At 39.8% G+C, this 19750-nt stretch overlaps 1 protein-coding gene and 1 long non-coding RNA gene across 3 annotated transcripts; both read left to right on the top strand.

Annotated features, from left to right (window-relative positions):
- Positions 1 to 971: 971 nt before the first annotated feature.
- Positions 972 to 18823, top strand: LOC114284347 (uncharacterized). Of its 2 annotated transcripts, none has more exons than XM_028227245.2 (5): positions 972 to 1893; positions 3148 to 3184; positions 3447 to 3683; positions 3775 to 3822; positions 18181 to 18823. In XM_028227245.2, the coding sequence occupies exons 1-5, from the start codon at positions 1595 to 1597 to the stop codon at positions 18439 to 18441; spliced, it is 882 nt and encodes a 293-aa protein (XP_028083046.1). In that variant the 5' UTR covers positions 972 to 1594; the 3' UTR covers positions 18442 to 18823. The 2 variants fall into 2 exon arrangements, with proteins under 2 accessions (XP_028083046.1, XP_082781120.1); XM_082924994.1 differs by having other exon boundaries at positions 1234 to 1893; positions 13262 to 18246.
- LOC145824665 (uncharacterized) lies at positions 8731 to 12783 on the top strand. Its single transcript, XR_014366604.1, has 2 exons — positions 8731 to 9943; positions 10041 to 12783. It is a non-coding gene; the product is annotated as an uncharacterized LOC145824665 (long non-coding RNA).
- Positions 18824 to 19750: the final 927 nt, after the last annotated feature.

The following is a 19750-nucleotide window of genomic DNA, read 5'->3' as shown; positions in this document are numbered from 1 at the left end:
AGACTCTCACAATCTCTTATAGATCTCAACCATTAGTGGTATAGGCCCCACACATACATGAGTAAGTTTCACACATACATCAATGGTTGAGATACAAAGAGGGTTGTAGGGGTCTCAAAAAAAAGGGGCCCAAGTATTTTACAATTAATTATTTTAAAAAAAAATTAAATTAATGTGATGTCCATTTGCTCGGGCGGGCTCAACCCGAGCAACCCGAGCCCAGCCCGAGTTTTTTTAGGGCTTGGGCAACTATATCTTGCAATCTGGACGGGCTTGGGCAAAATTTTGATGCCCGAATTGCAATTCAAGCCGGGCTTGGGCAGAACCAATGGCCAACCCGAGCAACCCGAACCCGAATTGAATTAAATATATTATATAAATTATATAATATATAATATATATATAATTTAATAAATTATATAATATATATAAATTAAGTAAAAGAGTTAGTCTTAATTTTTATTTTTTATTTTTTTTTTGTTAGTCTTCTATTAAGTAAAAGAGTTAGTCTTAATTTTTATTTTTTATTTATTTTTTGTTAGTCTTCTACCATTAGATTAGCATCTTTTATGTCTACCCTTAGATCTACCTACAGGTTTCTGGACTCGAGCAATTCGGGTAATTCGGGCTAACCCGAGCTCAAAATACAAAGCTCGGGCCGGGCTTGGGCAGCAATGCTCGGGTTCATGGTCGGGCTTGGGCGGGCTTGGGCACTGCCAAATACAATTCGGGTCGGGCTTGGGCAGACCCCCAACCCGACCGAACCCGCCCGAGTTGCATCCCTAATTTTCAACATCATAATTATTATTAAAATTTTCAAAAATAAATATAATAAAAGTAGGATTAAGGAATATGAATCTGATTTATTTGACTTGGAGTCATCATAACCAAACCAACCATATCCACATAGTACATATTTTTTTTTTGATTCAAATATCCACATAGTACATATGGCCGCTACAACCATGATCACATCAATGAAAAAATATTAGAGTGACAAATAATCTATTAAATATTTTATCAAATTTTTTATATAGATATGAGATTTATACATGTATATTTGTATGAATCTCATATCTATCTAAAAGATTTGGTTAAAACTTGAATAAATTATTTAAAATTCATAATATTTTTATAATTAAATATTAATTTATTTAAAAATTCTTATCAATCAAAATTTTTTGTTCACTGATTTTTGTTAATCAGATGTCTCAACTGTTAAATATCAAAACTATCACCACCATCATTGTCATCAGCACCACCTGGTTCTCTGCTCTCTTAACTTTTTCTGGGGGCTTTCAAGCTCTTGCCGCTTGGATCGGATCTATTATTATCTACCATAATCTACCCCAACCCCCTTTTCCTACGCCACTTGTATTTACATATATTCATCCTTATTAACAACAACAAACAAACAAACCAACCACTTAAAAACATATTCTATTAAAAATATTCAAATATATATATATATATATATAATCCCACATTTTCCTACCAATTTTTCTCTCAGAAAACACGAGAAAATTTCATGTTCATGGCCTAAAACCTCGTTGATTCCGTCAATTGGTGGGTGTTCTTTGGTGGGTTGGCTCTAATGGGCAATGTAACATCGAGTGTGGCTGCGAAATTTGCATTCTTCCCACCTGACCCACCAACCTACGATGTGTACAGAGACGATGATGGGAGGCTTGTCTTCACGGGACTCACCGCAGACAAGAACGTTGATGTCCATTTGCTAGACACCAAGGGTGGGAACAAGATTGTGGCCACATTTTGGAGACACCCTTATGGGAGATTCACGCTTCTCTACTCTCATGGCAACGCTGCTGATTTGGGTCAGATGCAAGAACTCTTCATTGAGCTCAGAGCTCACCTCCGTGTCAACATCATGTGGTACTATTATCTTGTGTTTGTGTATTTGTCAGTTTGGGAATCTGGGTTTTGTTTGTTGTTGATGATATTGAAATGGGTGTTTGTGGGATTTTTCATTTGGTTTTTTTGGGGTAATGGGTGGTGTTGGTTTTTTAATGCTTGTTTGGGGTTTATGATTTTGGAATCTGAGTAATGTTTGCTTGTTGAATGACGTTGAAATGACTTGATTCTGGTTTTGTATTTTTCTTTTCTTTTGTGTTTGTTGATTTGGTTGGTGTTTGGCTTTTGATATAATTGAAATGGTTGTATGTGGTGGTTGTTCTTCTATGTTGGGCAAAAATTGTGATTGATCTTTCATTTCCATTTGTCAGGTCAGTTGAATTGTTTGATACCTTCATTATTGTATGTTTCTGTATGTGCTTGAGGGCACAGGTGTGTCTTGTCTACTTTTTTTGTCTGGGTCCTTGATGCTCTATTTGTTGCTTGATTGTATATTTGTTGAATATCCTTTTCTGATTTGTGTGTCTCTATGTTCTAGTTTGAATTTCTGAAAACATGGTAGGTGGTTTTGTTTATATTTGTTCATCCTATGCTTTGCCTTCCCCATTTCTTTTTTTCTTTTTTTTCTTTTTTTTCTCTTCACACATGCATGTGTCATGTTATCGGTGTGTTGGTGAAATGGGTTAAATCCCTAGATTCTAGTTTTGGTTTGCACTTTCCAACACTTTTTTTTAGGTAGCTATATGAGGTTTGTTGCTATTATTCATGGTCTGTATTCTTGTCTATTTGAGTTCTAGTGGTGGATGTGCCAACAACAAAGCGAAAGTTTTGTTCTTTTTATTTTGATTTTGCATTTTGGTCTCCTGGCTTGTTTCTTTCTTTTTCTTTTTCTTTTTTTCTCTTTTGCAAGGTTTATAACTGTTTCATATTTCTTTTCCCTGTGAAATGTACTGGGATAATGAGTCTATACTGACTGAAGTTTTCATACAGTCTGTGCAATGGAAGAAAGAGGGTTCTCTACGTATTTTTTCGGTATATATTGTCGTGAATTTGTTGCTTTAATGAGCTTATTATTCATATCAACCATTTGGATGAGTTTGTTTGAAAATGCTTGTACTTCTTTGATTATATAGGTTATTAGTCTGTAAAAATATTTGGTTAATACCTGTTTGGAATTTAACTTGCAGATTGTATGATTCTTCAGTAGTAAAAACCTTCATAGGGTGCCGATTCGATGCATTTAGTATTGACTGAGTGCATTTTTCTATTTTGCAGTTATGATTATTCAGGGTATGGAGCATCTTCTGGTAAGGTAAGAATAATATGAAACCAATCTTCATATGGAGTTAATTTTTTAAATTGAATATCTAGAATGCTCTATATGAACTCATCATTACACATTAACTTTCCTATTCAAAAGATTCAGGAAAATAAGAGGAAAAAATAAATGAAAGAAAATTCTATTTGTTGCCATAATCTATTTATCCAGCTCCTTATCGCTCAAGGTACTTTTTTCTTTTTTTGAGGGGCCTAAATCTGTTCCTGATTAGTGTTTACTGCTTTTATTCTGACAGCCATCTGAGTTCAACACATACTATGACATAGAGGCTGTCTACAATTGTTTGAAGAGTGAATATGGAATTAAGCAGGAGGATGTGATTTTGTATGGCCAATCTGTTGGAAGTGGGCCCACACTACACTTAGCTTCTCGTTTACAGAGGTTGAGAGGTGTTGTTCTTCATAGTGCCATCCTTTCAGGCATACGAGTTTTATATAACGTAAAAATGACATTCTGGTTTGACATTTTCAAAGTAAGTTCCAAGTGGTTTTTCTTCTATTCTCTTCTGTTCCATGTTTTGATTACTCAGTTTTGTATTAAGAGACCTCTGTTCATATCTTCAGAATATAGACAAAATACGCAATGTCAGCTGTCCAGTTCTAGTCATACATGTAAGTTTTACCTCACTTATCTTTCTTCATTCTTTACCAGAATAGTTCATACATGCCCATTTTGTTTTCTGCCAGTATTCATGTGTTCATTCTTAGATTTTGGTTTGTATAATATTTTAAATTGTTTCTGCAATATAGATCTATATTTATCTCAGCTTGCTGCTATTTTCTATAAGAATAACTATATTTCATTGTTTGATTGGTTTATTATGATTATTGTAAGCTATATTCCTCAAGTTTTCATGTTACCAAATATCGTGTGCTGTGTTGAGAGAACGAAGTACAAGGCAAGGAAATTTCAAAATTTTTAATTGAGAAATGATGATCCCTCATGATGATTTGTGATGTACATGCAATTTTAAGAAAATCTACAAGTATTGGATTTTTTATTTTTCGTTTTATTATGTTAACTCTATAGTTGCTTATGAGAAAAATGGGTGTATCACTATTGAGAGGGAGATTAATGATATGGAATTTGTGCCAGACAGATTTGGGTCGGACAGAGTTGTGCCGGACAGATTTGGGCCGGACAGAGTTAGGCCGGACAGATTTGGGCCGGGCAGAGTTGTGCCAGACAGATTTGGGCCGAACAAGTGTTGGGCCAAGTTGTGTGGCCCGGCCTTGATGGAAGCTGCTCGGTTAAGGCAGCGCGTTGATTGACCGAGCTGCAAGGATCCGTGATTACGAAGCCGGTCAGGTGAAAAGTCCAGCGCCAGGAAAGGCAAGGTTGGACCGAGGTACCTGTTTGCTCGGCAGGTAGGTCGACCGCAGACAAGCGTAAGTAGTCCCGAGCTCGGCTCTGCCGAGATGCCGCCGAGTCCGGTCCTCATCTAAGCTTAGCTGTTGGAGTACTTGGGCATGAAGCGCAGCATGGCAGACGATGGCCGAGATGGAATTGCCCGGCTGCCGAGCTCCCAGGAGAATGGGCGGGCAGTTGGATTAGGTGATGTTCAGCAAGGTTTATGCTGACAGATGGGATAGCGGAGCCACGTGTCAGGAGATGACTGGGAGTGGATATGGGGCGCAGAGGGTATATAAACATGTCTGCGCCCCCCATACGCGACAGACGAACACTCTGTAAGGAATTTCTTACACTCAAACACTCTCTCCCTTCTCTCTATCCATCCTAAGGTGTGTGCTAACTTGATCGTCGGAGGGTTTTTCCGGCCACACACCGCCGGGTAGCTCACCGTTACTTGCTCGCAGGTGATCGGACATCGACGGAGCTCGGAAGAAAAGAGTACGGGTATGCCGGAATATTTGCTCCCCGTACAATTGGCGCCGTCTGTGGGAAGCTTGACAGACAAAACCTTGTCTTCCAGGTTCATCTGATCGCCGTCCATGGCGAACAACGACGAGTTTCCGTTGTCCGCCATCGACGGAGCCACCCCGGAGTATACCCGAAGGAGAGAGGGACCTCCTGCTGTCCACCCAATGGCTGACTTGGGAACGCCCACTGGCGGACAGTCGGGAGACGCGCGGGATAAGCGCGGAAGAAGTCATGGTCATTCACGGAGTCCAGACGGTCACCGGCGGAGGAGAGACTCACACGCCAGACGTCTGGAAAATAAGTTGAGGGACCAAGACGCTGTCATCCGGTGAATGGCGGCGGAGATGGAGGATCTGAAGCGGCATGTCAAAGGGAAAGGTGAAGCTAGAGTGGGTGACCACAGTGAGCGCACCCCATCCCGCCGTTCAGGCGGTCAGAGTCAGCGACGCATTTCATCCATTTCTATTACCAGAAGTTACCAGGTTGGTGATTCCGACGTGCATGCAGAGAAGTCTAGCGCGCAAGACAGCACCTACCGGCCCTCACGTCCGGTGACGACTTCGAGGTACTCTTACTCCGCTCATTCAGAGGATTTGCGGGCGGTCTTAAAGGAGCGGGTTCGTCGGCGCGAAGCTCAGAGGATACCGGCGTTCCAGCGGCTATCCTACGGGGTTCACGCCAGCGAGGAGGTCGGAATGCCTCCACCCCGCCATGCGGCACCACTCCTAGTGGATTCAGATTTGGCCAGGTTGAGTGCCACCCCTTTCTCCCTGGAAATAGAAACTACACCGCTTCCGGCAGGCTTCCACCAGCCAAAGTTCGCGCTTTACGACGGGAAAACCGATCCTTACCTGCATGTGAGCCACTTCCGACAGGTTATGGCCGGACATAGGCGAAATGACGGACTTATGTGCCTGATCTTCCCGTCAAGTTTAGGCGAGCTGGGCTTGAAGTGGTTCGAGAGGTTGCCGGAAGGGAGTATACAACGATGGCATCAGTTGGCCGAAGCGTTTGTGACGCGCTTCAAAACCAACACAAAAACACCAAAGGAAGTCGATCATTTACTTAGTGTCAAGATGGAACCAAGCGACACACTGAAGGCATACAACTCGAGGTATTGGGAAACCTTCAACGAGATCTTGGATTGCCCGGTCAACCTTGCAATCACGCAATACAAGCGCGGTCTCCCGCTCGGACATAGGCTGAGGGATTCGCTTACAATGAACCAGCAGACATCCATGTGGCACCTAATGCAGCGCATCAATGAGCACATCCGAGTAGAGGATGATGCAGCGACGTCCACCGTGGAGACAACCTCGATGGCAACGGGCAAGTGGGCGACTGGGTTTTAAGGAAGGTCATGGGCAACGCACTAGTGCCGGGTGAAGGCAAGCTAGGGGCAAACTGGGAAGAGCCTTACAAGATAACCGGGCAAGGGGGCATACCACTTAGAGGATTTGGATGGCAAAGGCATACCCCGGCCATGGAATGCGGCCTTATGTAATTTTTTGAGGGACTTGTTTCCCCTACACTTCTGAATGCAAATACTCTTTTTGTCAATGTAATAGAAGTGAATTACTTTTGCTGAAGACCTTTGTTGTGTCCGAAATAATAGTGGATGAGGGGCCTACTCTTCTGTTCCAGCCTAGATGATTTACTCCGGCTGACGGGTTGATGATTTGCTCAACTGCGAGGTTCCAGCCGAGATAATTTACTCCGGCTGAAGAGTTGATGATTTGTTCAACTGCGAGGTTCCAGCCGAGATGTTTTACTCCGGCTGAAGAGTTGATGATTTGCTCAACTACGAGGTTCCAGCCGAGATGATTTACTCCGGCTGACGGGTTGATGATTTGTTCAACTCCGAGGTTCCAGCTGAGATGATTTACTCCGGCTGAAGAGTTGATGATTTGCTCAACTACGAGGTTCCAGCCGAGATGATTTACTCCGGCTGACGGGTTGATGATTTGCTCAACTGTGAGGTTCCAGCCGAGATGATTTACTCCGGCTGAAGAGTTGATGATTTGTTCAACTGCGAGGTTCCAGCCGAGATGTTTTACTCCGGCTGAAGAGTTGATGATTTGCTCAACTGCGAGGTTCCAGCCGAGATAATTTACTCCGGCTGAAGAGTTGATGATTTGTTCAACTGCGAGGTTCCAGCCGAGATGTTTTACTCCGGCTGAAGAGTTGATGATTTGCTCAACTACGAGGTTCCAGCCGAGATGATTTACTCCGGCTGACGGGTTGATGATTTGCTCAACTGTGAGGTTCCAGCCGAGATGATTTACTCCGGCTGAAGAGTTGATGATTTGCTCAACTGCGAGGTTCCAGCCGAGATGTTTTACTCCGGCTGAAGAGTTGATGATTTGCTCAACTGCGAGGTTCCAGCCGAGATGTTTTACTCCGGCTGGCGAGTTGATGATTTGCTCAACTCCGAGGGTCCAGTCGAGCTGTTCTTGTCCACCAAGAAAGAAGTGGCGGAGCGGACCTTGCTCGCCTTCTTTGGAGTTCCTTGGCCAAGCTGTTCTTGTCCGCCAAGAAAGAAGTGGCGGAGTGGACCTTGCTCCCCCTCTTTGGAGTTCCTTGGCCGAGCTGATCTTGTCCGCCAAGAAGGAAGTCGCGGAGCGGACCTAGCTCGCCTTCTTTGGAGTTCCTTGGCCGAGCTGATCTTGTCCGCCAAGAAGGAAGTGGCGGAGCGGACCTAGCTCCCCTTCTTTGGAGTTCCTTAGCCGAACTGATCTTGTCTGCCAAGAAGGAAGTGGCGGAGCGGACCTTGCTCCCCTTCTTTGGAGTTCCTTGGCCGAGCTGATCTTGTCCGCCAAGAAGGAAGTCGCGGAGCGGACCTTGCTCCCCTTCTTTGGAGTTCCTTGGCCGAGCTGATCTTGCCCGCCAAGAAGGAAGTGGCAGAGCGGACCTAGCTCCCCTTCTTTGGAGTTCCTTAGCCGACCTGATCTTGTCCGCCAAGAAGGAAGTGGCGGAGCGGACCTTGCTCCCATTCTTTGGAGTTCCTTGGTCGAGCTGATCTTGTCCGCCAAGAAGGAAGTCGCGGAGCGGACCTTGCTCCCCTTCTTTGGAGTTCCTTGGCCGAGCTGATCTTGTCCGCCAAGAAGGAAGTCGCGGAGCGGACCTTGCTCGCCTTCCTCGGAGTTCCTTGACCGAGTTGATGTTGCTCGCCAAGAAGGAAGTCGCGGAGCGGACCTTGCTCGCCTTCCTTGGAGTTCCTTGACCGAGCTGATGTTGCTCGCCAAGAAGCACGTCGTGGAGCGGACCTTGCTCGCCGACCTTGGAAGTTCCTTGCCGAGCTGTTGTTGCTCGCCAAGAAGCAAGTCGCGGAGCGGACCTTGCTCGCCGACCTTGGAAGTTCCTTGACCGAGCTGATGTTGCTCGCCAAGAAGCACGTCGCGGAGTGGACCTTGCTCGCCGACCTTGGAAGTTCTTTGCCGAGCTGTTGTTGCTCGCCAAGAAGCAAGTCGCGGAGCGGACCTTGCTCGCCGACCTTGGAAGTTCCTTGTCGAGCTGTTGTTGCTCGCCAAGAAGCAAGTCGCGGAGCGGACCTTGCTCGCCGACCTTGGAAGTTCCTTGACCGAGCTGATGTTGCTCGCCAAGAAGCACGTCGCGGAGTGGACCTTGCTCGCCGACCTTGGAAGTTCTTTGCCGAGCTGTTGTTGCTCGCCAAGAAGCAAGTCGCGGAACGGACCTTGCTCGCCGACCTTGGAAGTTCCTTGACCGAGCTGATGTTGCTTGCCAAGAAGAAAGTCGTGGAGCGGACCTTGCTCGCTTTCTTAGTGCGGTCACCATCTTGCATATTGAGGACCGAGGAAGTATTACCCCGGTCAGGATAGGTAATCCCAGTCACGCTTCAGCGGACGGAATTAAGGGGCAATTGAGAGGGAGATTAATGATATGGAATTTGTGCCAGACAGATTTGGGTCGGACAGAGTTGTGCCGGACAGATTTGAGCCGGACAGAGTTAGGCCAGACAGATTTGGGCCGGGCAGAGTTGTGCCAGACAGATTTGGGCCGAACAAGTGTTGGGCCAAGTTGTGTGGCCCGGCCTTGATGGAAGCTGCTCGGTTAAGGCAGCGCGTTGATTGACCGAGCTGCAAGGATCCGTGATTACGAAGCCGGTCAGGTGAAAAGTCCAGCGCCAGGAAAGGCAAGGTTGGACCGAGGTACCTGTTTGCTCGGCAGGTAGGTCGACCGCAGACAAGCGTAAGTAGTCCCGAGCTCGGCTCTGCCGAGATGCCGCCGAGTCCGGTCCTCATCTAAGCTTAGCTGTTGGAGTACTTGGGCATGAAGCGCAGCATGGCAGACGATGGCCGAGATGGAATTGCCCGGCTGCCGAGCTCCCAGGAGAATGGGCGGGCAGTTGGATTAGGTGATGTTCAGCAAGGTTTATGCTGACAGATGGGATAGCGGAGCCACGTGTCAGGAGATGACTGGGAGTGGATATGGGGCGCAGAGGGTATATAAACATGTCTGCGCCCCCCATACGCGACAGACGAACACTCTGTAAGGAATTTCTTACACTCAAACACTCTCTCCCTTCTCTCTATCCATCCTAAGGTGTGTGCTAACTTGATCGTCGGAGGGTTTTTCCGGCCACACACCGCCGGGTAGCTCACCGTTACTTGCTCGCAGGTGATCGGACATCGACGGAGCTCGGAAGAAAGGAGTACGGGTATGCCGGAATATTTGCTCCCCGTACAACTATCCTTAGTGAACTTAGCACTCTGTTCTCGTTGCTCATATATTTCATTTCCTATATCCTTATGGCTAGTTTAGTAATTGTGAAAATGCTGCATTGACTTAATTTTTGAACAATTAAACTTGTGTGGGAAAGTGTTTGCCAAGGTTTCCTATATCCTTATGGCTAGTTTAGTAATTGTGAAAATGCTGCATTGACTTAATTTTTGAACAATTAAACTTGTGTGGGAAAGTGTTTGCCAAGGTTTCAGGCTTTAGCATTGCATTATTTGAAACTGGCAGTGACCTCAAACTTGTAGTTTTTCTTGATCATTGTGTTAATTATTATTTTTGTTATTATTATTATTTTATGTATTTATTTGTTTTTTGTGGGGTGCACATTTGTTCTCTTGTTTTAACTATGTAAATAAGAGTCAAATTACTATTACTAGTACCCGCATCAGGAATAATAAAGCACATTTATATGCTTACCCATGTGGCTTAGCTTGACCTCAACAAGATGTTACATATTGCTTGAGTTATTCTTTTGGTGATGGAACCATCTTCATTTGAGTGAGGTAATTAGTATTTGGAACTAATCAAGAAGCTGTGAGGAATGTTGATGGTTGTTCTGATTTAATTACGGATAGATGGGGAGCAATTTGGAATTGTCTTCTAAAGGGCCTGAACAGTCACAATCAGGAGAAAGAATATTGTCTACAAAGTCTAGTTTTTTTTTTTTTTTTTTTTTTTTTTTGGCGGAAGATTTTAGGAAGCTATTCAAAGAGGAACATCAATTCATTAAATCTATTGATGTTATTGGTAAAGTAAGTGGAGAAAAATGGAAGCTGATGACGGATGATGAGAAAGCACCTTTGGTCTCAAGTGTGCAATTTTAAAGTTATCTGTAGATGGGATTAAAATTTTGTTGTTTAGGGTTTTAAAAGGGGTGTTGGATCTTTCTTTTGTACTATTCCTTTATTTTATTATTATTAATTTTTCTTGATTGTGTAAGGGTTGTGCCCTCTGGACATGTTGAGGGATGAAGGTGGGCCAAATCTGCAAGAAGTTGAAAGAGTGATTCCAAAGGGAATCAATGGGGTTAGAAGTGATCAGTTTAATGGGGAGGAGGTGGGAATTGTGAATATTGTAGATATTTTTGGAGTGTGCATATATGGTTGTATATATTTTAGGCTAATTAGTTGTATTTCCATAGTTAGCTAATTAGTTGTATTTCCATACGAGTTGTATTTCCATACTTAGATTTTAGGGTTTAGTCTTTTCTTATTTAAACTGATGTAATATTGCGTTAGAAAACAAGTTGAATATATAGAAAACTTACAAGAATTGGTAGGAGTGTTGAGAGTTGTCTGTCAGACTTCTATATAAGGGTGATTATTTGAATAAAGATTATATTGAGCTAGTGATTAACAAGATTAATGAGTTGGCTATTATGCTAAAAGGTGGTAGAAAAGTTTGATGACTGTGCTAAGAAGGAAAAAGGGAGGGGGAAAAGTATCCTCTAGGAAAGATAGGGAGCTTAAAAAGCTTCAATGCATGGTTGATCATGGACAGCATAGGAGTAAACCTTTAGTGGGGAAGTACATTGAGGACATTGGGTTGGCAGTTTGGGTGAGAATATTAGTGTGGGATTGTCTTCTAAAGGGCCTGAACAGTCACATTTGGGAGGAAGGATATTGTCTGAAAAGTCTAGTGCTTTTTTTTTTTTTTTGGGGGGGGGGGTTGGGTTCTTTATGGAAGATTTTAAGAAGCAAATTCAAAGAGGAACATCCATTTTAAGAAGCAAATTCAAAGAGGAACATCCAGTCAAAAAATCTATTGTTGTTATTGGTAAAGTGGGTGGAGAAAAGTGGAAGTGGATGATGGATGATAAGAAAGCATCTTTTGTCTTAAAGGTGCAATTTTAAAGTAATTTTTAGATGGGATCGAATTTTTTTTATAGGTTTTAAATGGGGTTGTTGGATATTTCTTTTGTACTTTTTCCTTGTTTCTTTTCTTTTTTCTTGATTTTACTAGGTTTGTGCCCCCTTGGCCTGTTCTCTAATACAATTTTCTTTGTTGAGGATCAAAAAAGGTGATAAAAAAAGGTTCTCCATTACTCTACATAATATTCCCACCAGACACTGTAAGCAGAAAGGGAAAAGTATATATTTGTGTGCAGGACAGGAGGCTATTGAAGTATTGGAAAGGTTGGTAAGGGAAAATGCAAAGGAAGGTTCTCACTGGGGTAATCACAGCCAACCTTGAGCCCAAAAAAGTATGTAATTTATGGGTTAAGAACACCTTATCACTACTGATGGAAGCACCCGAGGTACTGAAATTGTGGTGAGAGTAGCTGAACTACTTAACAAAATATCTGGTGAATGCTAGTATGAAGTAGAGAAGATATGAGAAAGAAACAGATAGTATAAGGGAGAGATAGAGAAGAACAGTAAGGCTGTATTTGGGTCATGGGTTTGTGGAGGGAAAAGAAACGAGAAGGGAAAAGTGAAAAAAAATTAAGCTCTTTTTTTTTTGTTTTTTTTCACTTTTCCCTCCACAAATCCAAGATCCAAACACAGCCTAAGGGTAGAGTAGAAACAGAGGAGACTAGGGAAGAGAAAACAACAGCAGCAGGAAAAGAAGCAGCAGCTGCAGCAACTGAGGAACAAAGCAGCAGCTGTACACGAGAGACTGAAGAGAAACAAAGAGTAGGGAAGAAAGTGGCAGTAACAGAGAAGAACGAAGAAGCTGCAGGGGTAGGAAAGAGTGAAGAAACAAGAAAACGGAAGAGCAAATACAACTGCGAGAAAGAGAAAACAACTTGAGAAAGGAAAAGCATCAACCATGAAGTCTGGGAAATTTTTCAAATCAGCCAATCTTGAAAAAAATGTTTAGAATTCATTTAGAAGGCTGTCAAAACAAATGTGACAAGCCATCCAAAATAATGTCAAAAAATCTTTAAAAGCAACTATATAAGATCCTAGACATGATATTTTCGTTTAAAATTGAACAGTCTTGACAGTTTAAAAAATGAAATAATAGTTAGTCATGAACTATAACACAAGTGAATTGGTAGACATTTTGACAGAAGTTAATCGTATAATAACTACCTGAATAGATTTATGATAAGCTCTTTCCTACCCTGATCCTTTTGTCCTCTTATTCTTCCTATCTGCTGCTTCCCATACTACTGGGTAAATATTTATTTAATGGTTTTGGGTTTAGCATTTAACCTCTCCCTTTCTGGAAAGAGTTGGAGACCACCACAACTATTAATTCTTACAATCGTTGTTGACATAGACAAAAAGATGTGACCATTTTCGTATGTTTTAATCCAAATAATGTAATTTCTAGAGGAACACATGGGGCTGTAACTCGGCTCTCATCATAAGACTTTCTTTGAACACATGGCAAGTGAAGAGTGAATAAGATATGTGTATTTTTTTAGTCTTTAAAGTCATTCAAATTTGTGAAATTGTGAAGACAAAGAGAAGAGAATCAGACAAGACAGAGACTAGAGCGAGAAGATATAACTGGGCGGGTGTATTGTGTCTTCCAAAGCTCTTCACAAGAGAAGGATGGGGAGACAGGAGTAGAAGAAAAGAGATGAAGAGAAATAGAGGGGAAAGAGTTGTGACAGAGAACAGAAAGAAAAAGTGAAGTAAGACTGAGCAAAGCTGCTTGCAAAAGATTGAATAGTCGTAGTTGTGGGCTGCTTTGTAGAGCATTTTGAGTACTTATAAAACAAGCATACATTCAATTATTTATCTTTCCAGTTGGGCTATGTACACTGAATGATTGTTTGATCCTCTCTCTTAGAGCATAAAATTATAGCCATTGTTGTCACTTCTCTTCACAATGGTCAATAAACCAGTTTATAACAAAAATAGGGGTTCTGATGGTTGCATCTACTGAAAAGCATCTTTTTTCCCTTAGATCATCAAAAGATTTAAAAGAATGAATTGCATTTTTCAACCCCTCAATAGATGCAAGTGCATAGTCCGTGTTTAATGTTTCACTGTGATGCCCAATTTTACCAGTCTGTAATTGCCTCAATAATACAAAGACTCTTAGGTTCATGCATCCAAGTGAGGAGATAGTGTAGTCTGCAAGTCTGACATCTTTTGTCTCTTTTCCAATTCAAGACAACTTTGAAAAGAAAGGCGTTCTTCTCATCTTCCTACAACATTGAACGATCCAAATTAGAAATCTTAAGTCTTTTTAGATAGTGAAAATGCATTAGTGAAAATGCATTAATTTTTTACTTAGCCTTCAAATTATCAAGGAGTAGTTTTACAATCTTTGGAGGATGAAGATGGGTGAATGGATGTGTAGCCAAAATAAGGATGCTAAGACGGGTTGCTGGAAATTACATACATGATTGTATAAGATATGATTGCTTTAATGGGATGTTAAAGGAGGTGCTAATCAGGGATGATAGATAGAAAATTGATAAAATGGTTGGGTCATATGCTATCTAACAAAGCACTAATCTAATGGCAAGAGTAAAATAAGATGAGAGGACATAAAAATCGTGGGTTGAGGTGATTGGAAAACATAGCTTGTCAAGTATTTTTTTTATCTAAAAGAAAAAACTTATCAAGGATTTAGTTTAGATTTTTTTCGTTAATAGATTTAACTGAGAGGTATTGCTCTATGCATAACTGAATGAAGATAAAATTTAATTGTGTTCCAAGTAGTTGGTGAAAGGTGGTCTATTACTGAAAGGAAAGGAGGATTGTAATCACTAATCAGTGGACTGTGAGTGAATACAACAGTTCAGACAAGCATTGGTTGAAGATGATGTTAACCATACAAGTTGCCAATGTTATTTTGAATTCCTTGACAAGCGTACCATGTTTATCTGCAACAATATTTGTGCTGTTAATACAACTTGGTGAAAGTGCCGATACATATTAGTCCCTCGCTCAAGATTCTCTGCAGATGCTACTCTGTTTATCTTGTTCTGCTGGTTTCTGAATATAATGAACTACTGATGATCTCCTTAGTCACTACCAAATGTTACCTTTTCCCACCAAGTAATGGTATCTTCTTATCATTAAATGAAAATGGAATTGTGCTCACACAAATAATTGATATAGACCTCAACATACTAAACCTGACACTGTTATGCTGAGATGTCATGCTCTCTAGATCTCACTAATCCCTTGTGCCACTGCAATTTGCATAGGAGTCTAGAATAAAGAAGCTACATAAGACTGTAAATAGCCTATAATATGTTCCCAATAAAATGATGTTATGAGGGCGTCTAATGCCGTCAATAAATAAATATTGGATTAATTACATTTTACCTCCGAGATTTACCCTGAAAACACATCACCTCCTTAAGGTTTAAAAATATACACAACTCCCTCTTTATTTGGATTAAAGTGTAAAATTAATGGAATTCAATAAAAATACATGCACTGCTTGTCTGTGTAGAAACTAATAAAATTATCTGCTAAAATGACAATTTTATCCTTCACCACACTCCCCAAAATTTTTACACTCAAAACTCAAAAACCAGATAACCCATTTACATCAAGCTAATGTTGTACAACAGGTTGGATATCAAAAATCATTGATATCTCAGTTGGCACTAATGTTGTGGAATTTGATCATCTCTTTGAGAGGGCGTATTCACTGATAAAATCAATACTAAGAGCAAAAAATGGCTTACCAGTAGGAAAAGCCCAATATTGGCTTCCTGAATGTCTCACTTTCTCATATCTTTTATTATATGTAAGCATGTAGGATGCATTCAAGCTAAAACAATAGGGTTGTGGGGTGTGAGAGTGAGGGGTGTAGCTGTTGGACATGGGTAAGTGGTGGTTTCTGTGAAAAATAGTTATAGAGTTTGGATTTGCTAAAGTTGAAGATCTCAAAAGTTAGCGCATTATGGGACTAATTTGTATTCATGTCAATGATCTTGTTCATCTCATATAATAAATTGAGAAGAACATGAGTGTAAAAAATTAGATTGATTAGACATAAATAATCACATAATCAATCACATATAAATTATAACATATGGACAGTCTATTTTTAAAAATATGTGAATCCTAACAGATAAAAATGATCTAATAGTATGACAACCGATGTTGGATCAACTTACTTTTTTTGCATAGATAATTTTCTTAGTTAGTTGTATATGATGAACAGTTTATATCACCAAAGTGAGTCCAAATTTATTCGTTAATGGGTCAATTTCATTTTGAAGATGAGATTTTCAATTTTAGCAAATCCAGACTTGCGGGCTTGGAGATTTTCAATCATGGTGGCCAGTAATGTGGGCATGGCAGTTGATGATGGCAGCATAGAGAAGAAGCGGGAAATTTTTTTTGGGAGGAAATGGTAGTAGAGACAGGATGTGGTGGTGGTATGAAGAAAAAAATTAGAGAAAAAATATTATTATCTAACACACTATACTCATGATATTTATTATCAATTAGCTCACTTCATTCTTTTCTCCATTATACTTATTTCCCAAACTTTAAATAATAGCCTTTGAAAATTTAGAGTTTAAGAACATTGAAATCAATTGATATTGAATATTTGCGCACCATGGATGACACTCGGATTATTGGTTTCGAACAATACAACAATGAAAATGTCAATTTACTACGTAGTTTTTGGTTTTTTATTTATCTTGGTCATATAATTGTTGAGAAGATAACTTTGTTTCACGTGTTCAGATAACCAGAGTTGAACTTTTACAATATTCAATTATTTATATTCAAACGAAACTATTTTGTTTAAATTATTAAGGTTGACCAAATATTAAATGTTCATACATAAAAAATTGAACAGATATTTAATGTTCAATTTATTATTTCCAAGCAAACAAAGCAACTTTTCATTTAATTTTTTTAAAAAAAACTTATATTTTATGTTATGTTTGAATTTTAATTATGTATTTTTTTTTTCCTTTTTGTCATTTCTTTTTTTTTTTTTAAATCTAGAATTTAAAATATTTCTATTTTTAATTTGATTCCTTAAGAATTTCATTTCTTAAATTTAATAATTTAATTTATTTTTGGTATTTTTTTTTTCTTTTTTACAAAGAGTAAATGTATTCAATATTTTACAAAAAAGAAATAACATATAAAATTTAAGTCTGAACAAGTTGAAGTTGTTCAGCATATAAAGTATGAACTTATTTATTTTGTTCAATATAAATATTTTGAACATATTCAATTTTTTCAATTTTATTTTTTGGTACGATAATATTATGTTCAGACAACTAGAGTTGAGCCAAACTCAAAATAGAAATTGTTATGGAAGTTGAATCAATAAACAAATCAACAGCAGATAAAAAAACATATTAAGGTGAGAATCAAGAGTGAGAATCGCAAATCTTTGGAGATCTTCAACACCAACAAAGTGAAACAATGGTGAGATGACGACAACGATGAAGATTTGAAACGACAACAATGCACTAGTGAGCCACCGACGAGACGACAACGACAACGATGAAGATCTGAAACAATGACAATGCACCAGCCGAATGAAACCCTCCATCAGCGATGGAGATCTTCAGCACCTACAATAGAGATCTCTAGTGTTCTAAAGATGAAGATCTTTGGGTGTAGGTTGTGGTGTGTACTCAAACAAACAGGCGGTGTGTTGCCTTAGGATTAGTAATAAAAAGTTAAGGTGTGAACTAAGATATTATTAAATTCTAAAAATTATTATGTGTGTACTAAGTAATGGTGTGTTTTGAGAGAATTAGTGGTGTGTAAATAGAATTTCCCAAAAAAAAAAAGAAGGTTAATGGAGTTGGATTTTACACTTTGCCCCAACCCACAAAGGGGGTTATATGTCAATTTTTAAAACTGAAGGGCTAATGTGTTTTTGAACTAAACTATGAGGGGGTAAAGTGTAATTAACCTATAATTATTTCTCCAATTGGACTGTGATTTGAATTCACAACCTGTCCTTGAGACTGTCATTTTTATCTATAGTTGCCAAGTTTGCAGTCCATCAGACATTATTTTGACTTAAAATGTAGGTGAATTTACGGTTGGTTGTATAATTTGATTGTATATATATTCAACTACTCAGTTGTTGTGATTGGTTTGAAGTGATGTATGGAAGCACATTATTAGCCTAGTCTGGAAAGCAATTTCTAGCGAGTAAACACAAGCCAGTGCTTTGATTTTGGATGCGAAATCTTTGTGCTGAACAAAACAAAACAAAAAAACACCTTGATGTTCTTTTTGCTCTAATCACAATAGTAGTAGTAAATTTAGATTAATTGATACGGGTATTCTTCTACCAAAAACCTCCTTATTCCTACATCATGGTTCCAATATTTTCATTCCAACTAGTAACTTGTGTTGGTTTCAAGTCCTAATCTGATGCTGTTATGTTATTTTCCCTTTCCGTTGAATTCTTTGCAGGGAACAAACGACGACATTGTTGACTGGTCCCATGGAAAGCGATTGTGGGAACTGTCGAAGGAAAAATACGACCCATTATGGGTCAAGGGCGGTGGTCATTGCAACCTCGAAACTTTCCCCGAGTACATTAAGCACTTGCGCAAGTTCTTGAATGCAATGGAGAAAGTCTCTTTCAAGAAAGAAAGCAAGTCACGCCACGCTCCTACCACAAGTATAGCAGAATCCAAACACAACAAGTGCTTAAGATTTGGACTAAGATGACTCAATCATGTAGTGAACAGAGATAGCTAGTTTTTTGCAAGGTGTGCTTTTAGTGGAAAAGAGTATGCTCGCTTGATCAACCCAGAATTCAGCCACGAAGCTCACTTGGCTCGGTATGTTTGTTCAAGGCTGTGATATGATAAAAGTTACACATTTTTAGCCTATTTATTTCAGATCTTGCTCAGTCAACCATTTTTTAAGGGGTAACTCTTGCTGTTACCTTCACGGTCTGATTGGTAGCATGTTCTTTTGTCAGAAAGCTTTGAGATTATCGTCGCCTGACTTGATCTGAATTTCATGTAAAATAAACAGAGTCAAGGTTCATGTAATGTACAAACCATCACTGGTTGAAAGAGTAATGGAAGAGCAAATATTGGGCCAATTCATCTGTTAATGTCTCTTTAGAATTTTGGTATTTACAAAAAAAAAAAAACCACGCGCACACACACACTTTATGCTTGCTATTCCATTGTCTTAGGCTCTGTTTGTATGTTATTTTGAAAAATATTTTTCATAAAAAATACTTTTCTATATTTGATTGCAATTTTGAAACTAATGTACTAGTAGTTGTATTAATGGTGGTGGTGGTGGGGTGGCGGTGACAGTAGTGGTAGTGGCAATGCAATGTGGTGTTGGTAAGGTTTTAATTTGAAAAACGTTTTTTGCCCTTCAAAAGTGGCTAAGTAAGAGAATTTTGGGAAGGAAATGAATAAGGTTAAACGGAAATATTTTATTAAAAGATCACGCTTAAATTAATTATTTTTCACCTAATTAAAATTTTGAAAATCAGGACGTGACAAGGTAAGGGGAAGAGGTGGTGGAAGTAGTGAGGGAAAAGAGGATGTGGCAAGTGGCGGTGGGGAAATAGGTGGCGGATATGCACAATCACTTGTAAATCACGTGCATCAATTGGACTCGAGTGGTTTGCATTTTTGTTTTATTTTCAGACCTGTTCAAGTATAACCTTGAATTGGAGTCTCCCTGAGTGTTCTTATGAAGCAAGGACTGATGTAAGGCCCTAGACCTAATTAAACTGGCATTTTCCAAAGCATATCACTTGAAATCTCATGTAGTTTGCTGCTTCCCAAGAAGCAGGGCAGGGCTATGTGTAATTCAGTGGTGTCAATTGACACCACTGAACTTTCAAATTTTGTTTAATAGTTTTGGGTTTTAACAAAATGACCCCAGTGTTTGAAGCTATTTATTGTTTAGTGGTGTCAATTTTAACAAAATGATCTCAGTGAATCTAGATCAATATCACATATATATATATATATATATTACATATATTTAGAGCTATTCATTGTTT

Source organism: Camellia sinensis, chromosome 4 (assembly GCF_055761805.1).
Source record: "Camellia sinensis isolate YWXY chromosome 4, ASM5576180v1, whole genome shotgun sequence".
Lineage (NCBI taxonomy): Eukaryota > Viridiplantae > Streptophyta > Magnoliopsida > Ericales > Theaceae > Camellia > Camellia sinensis.
Note: the sequence above shows the minus strand (reverse complement) of the source record. Positions and strands in the feature narration are given on the sequence as shown.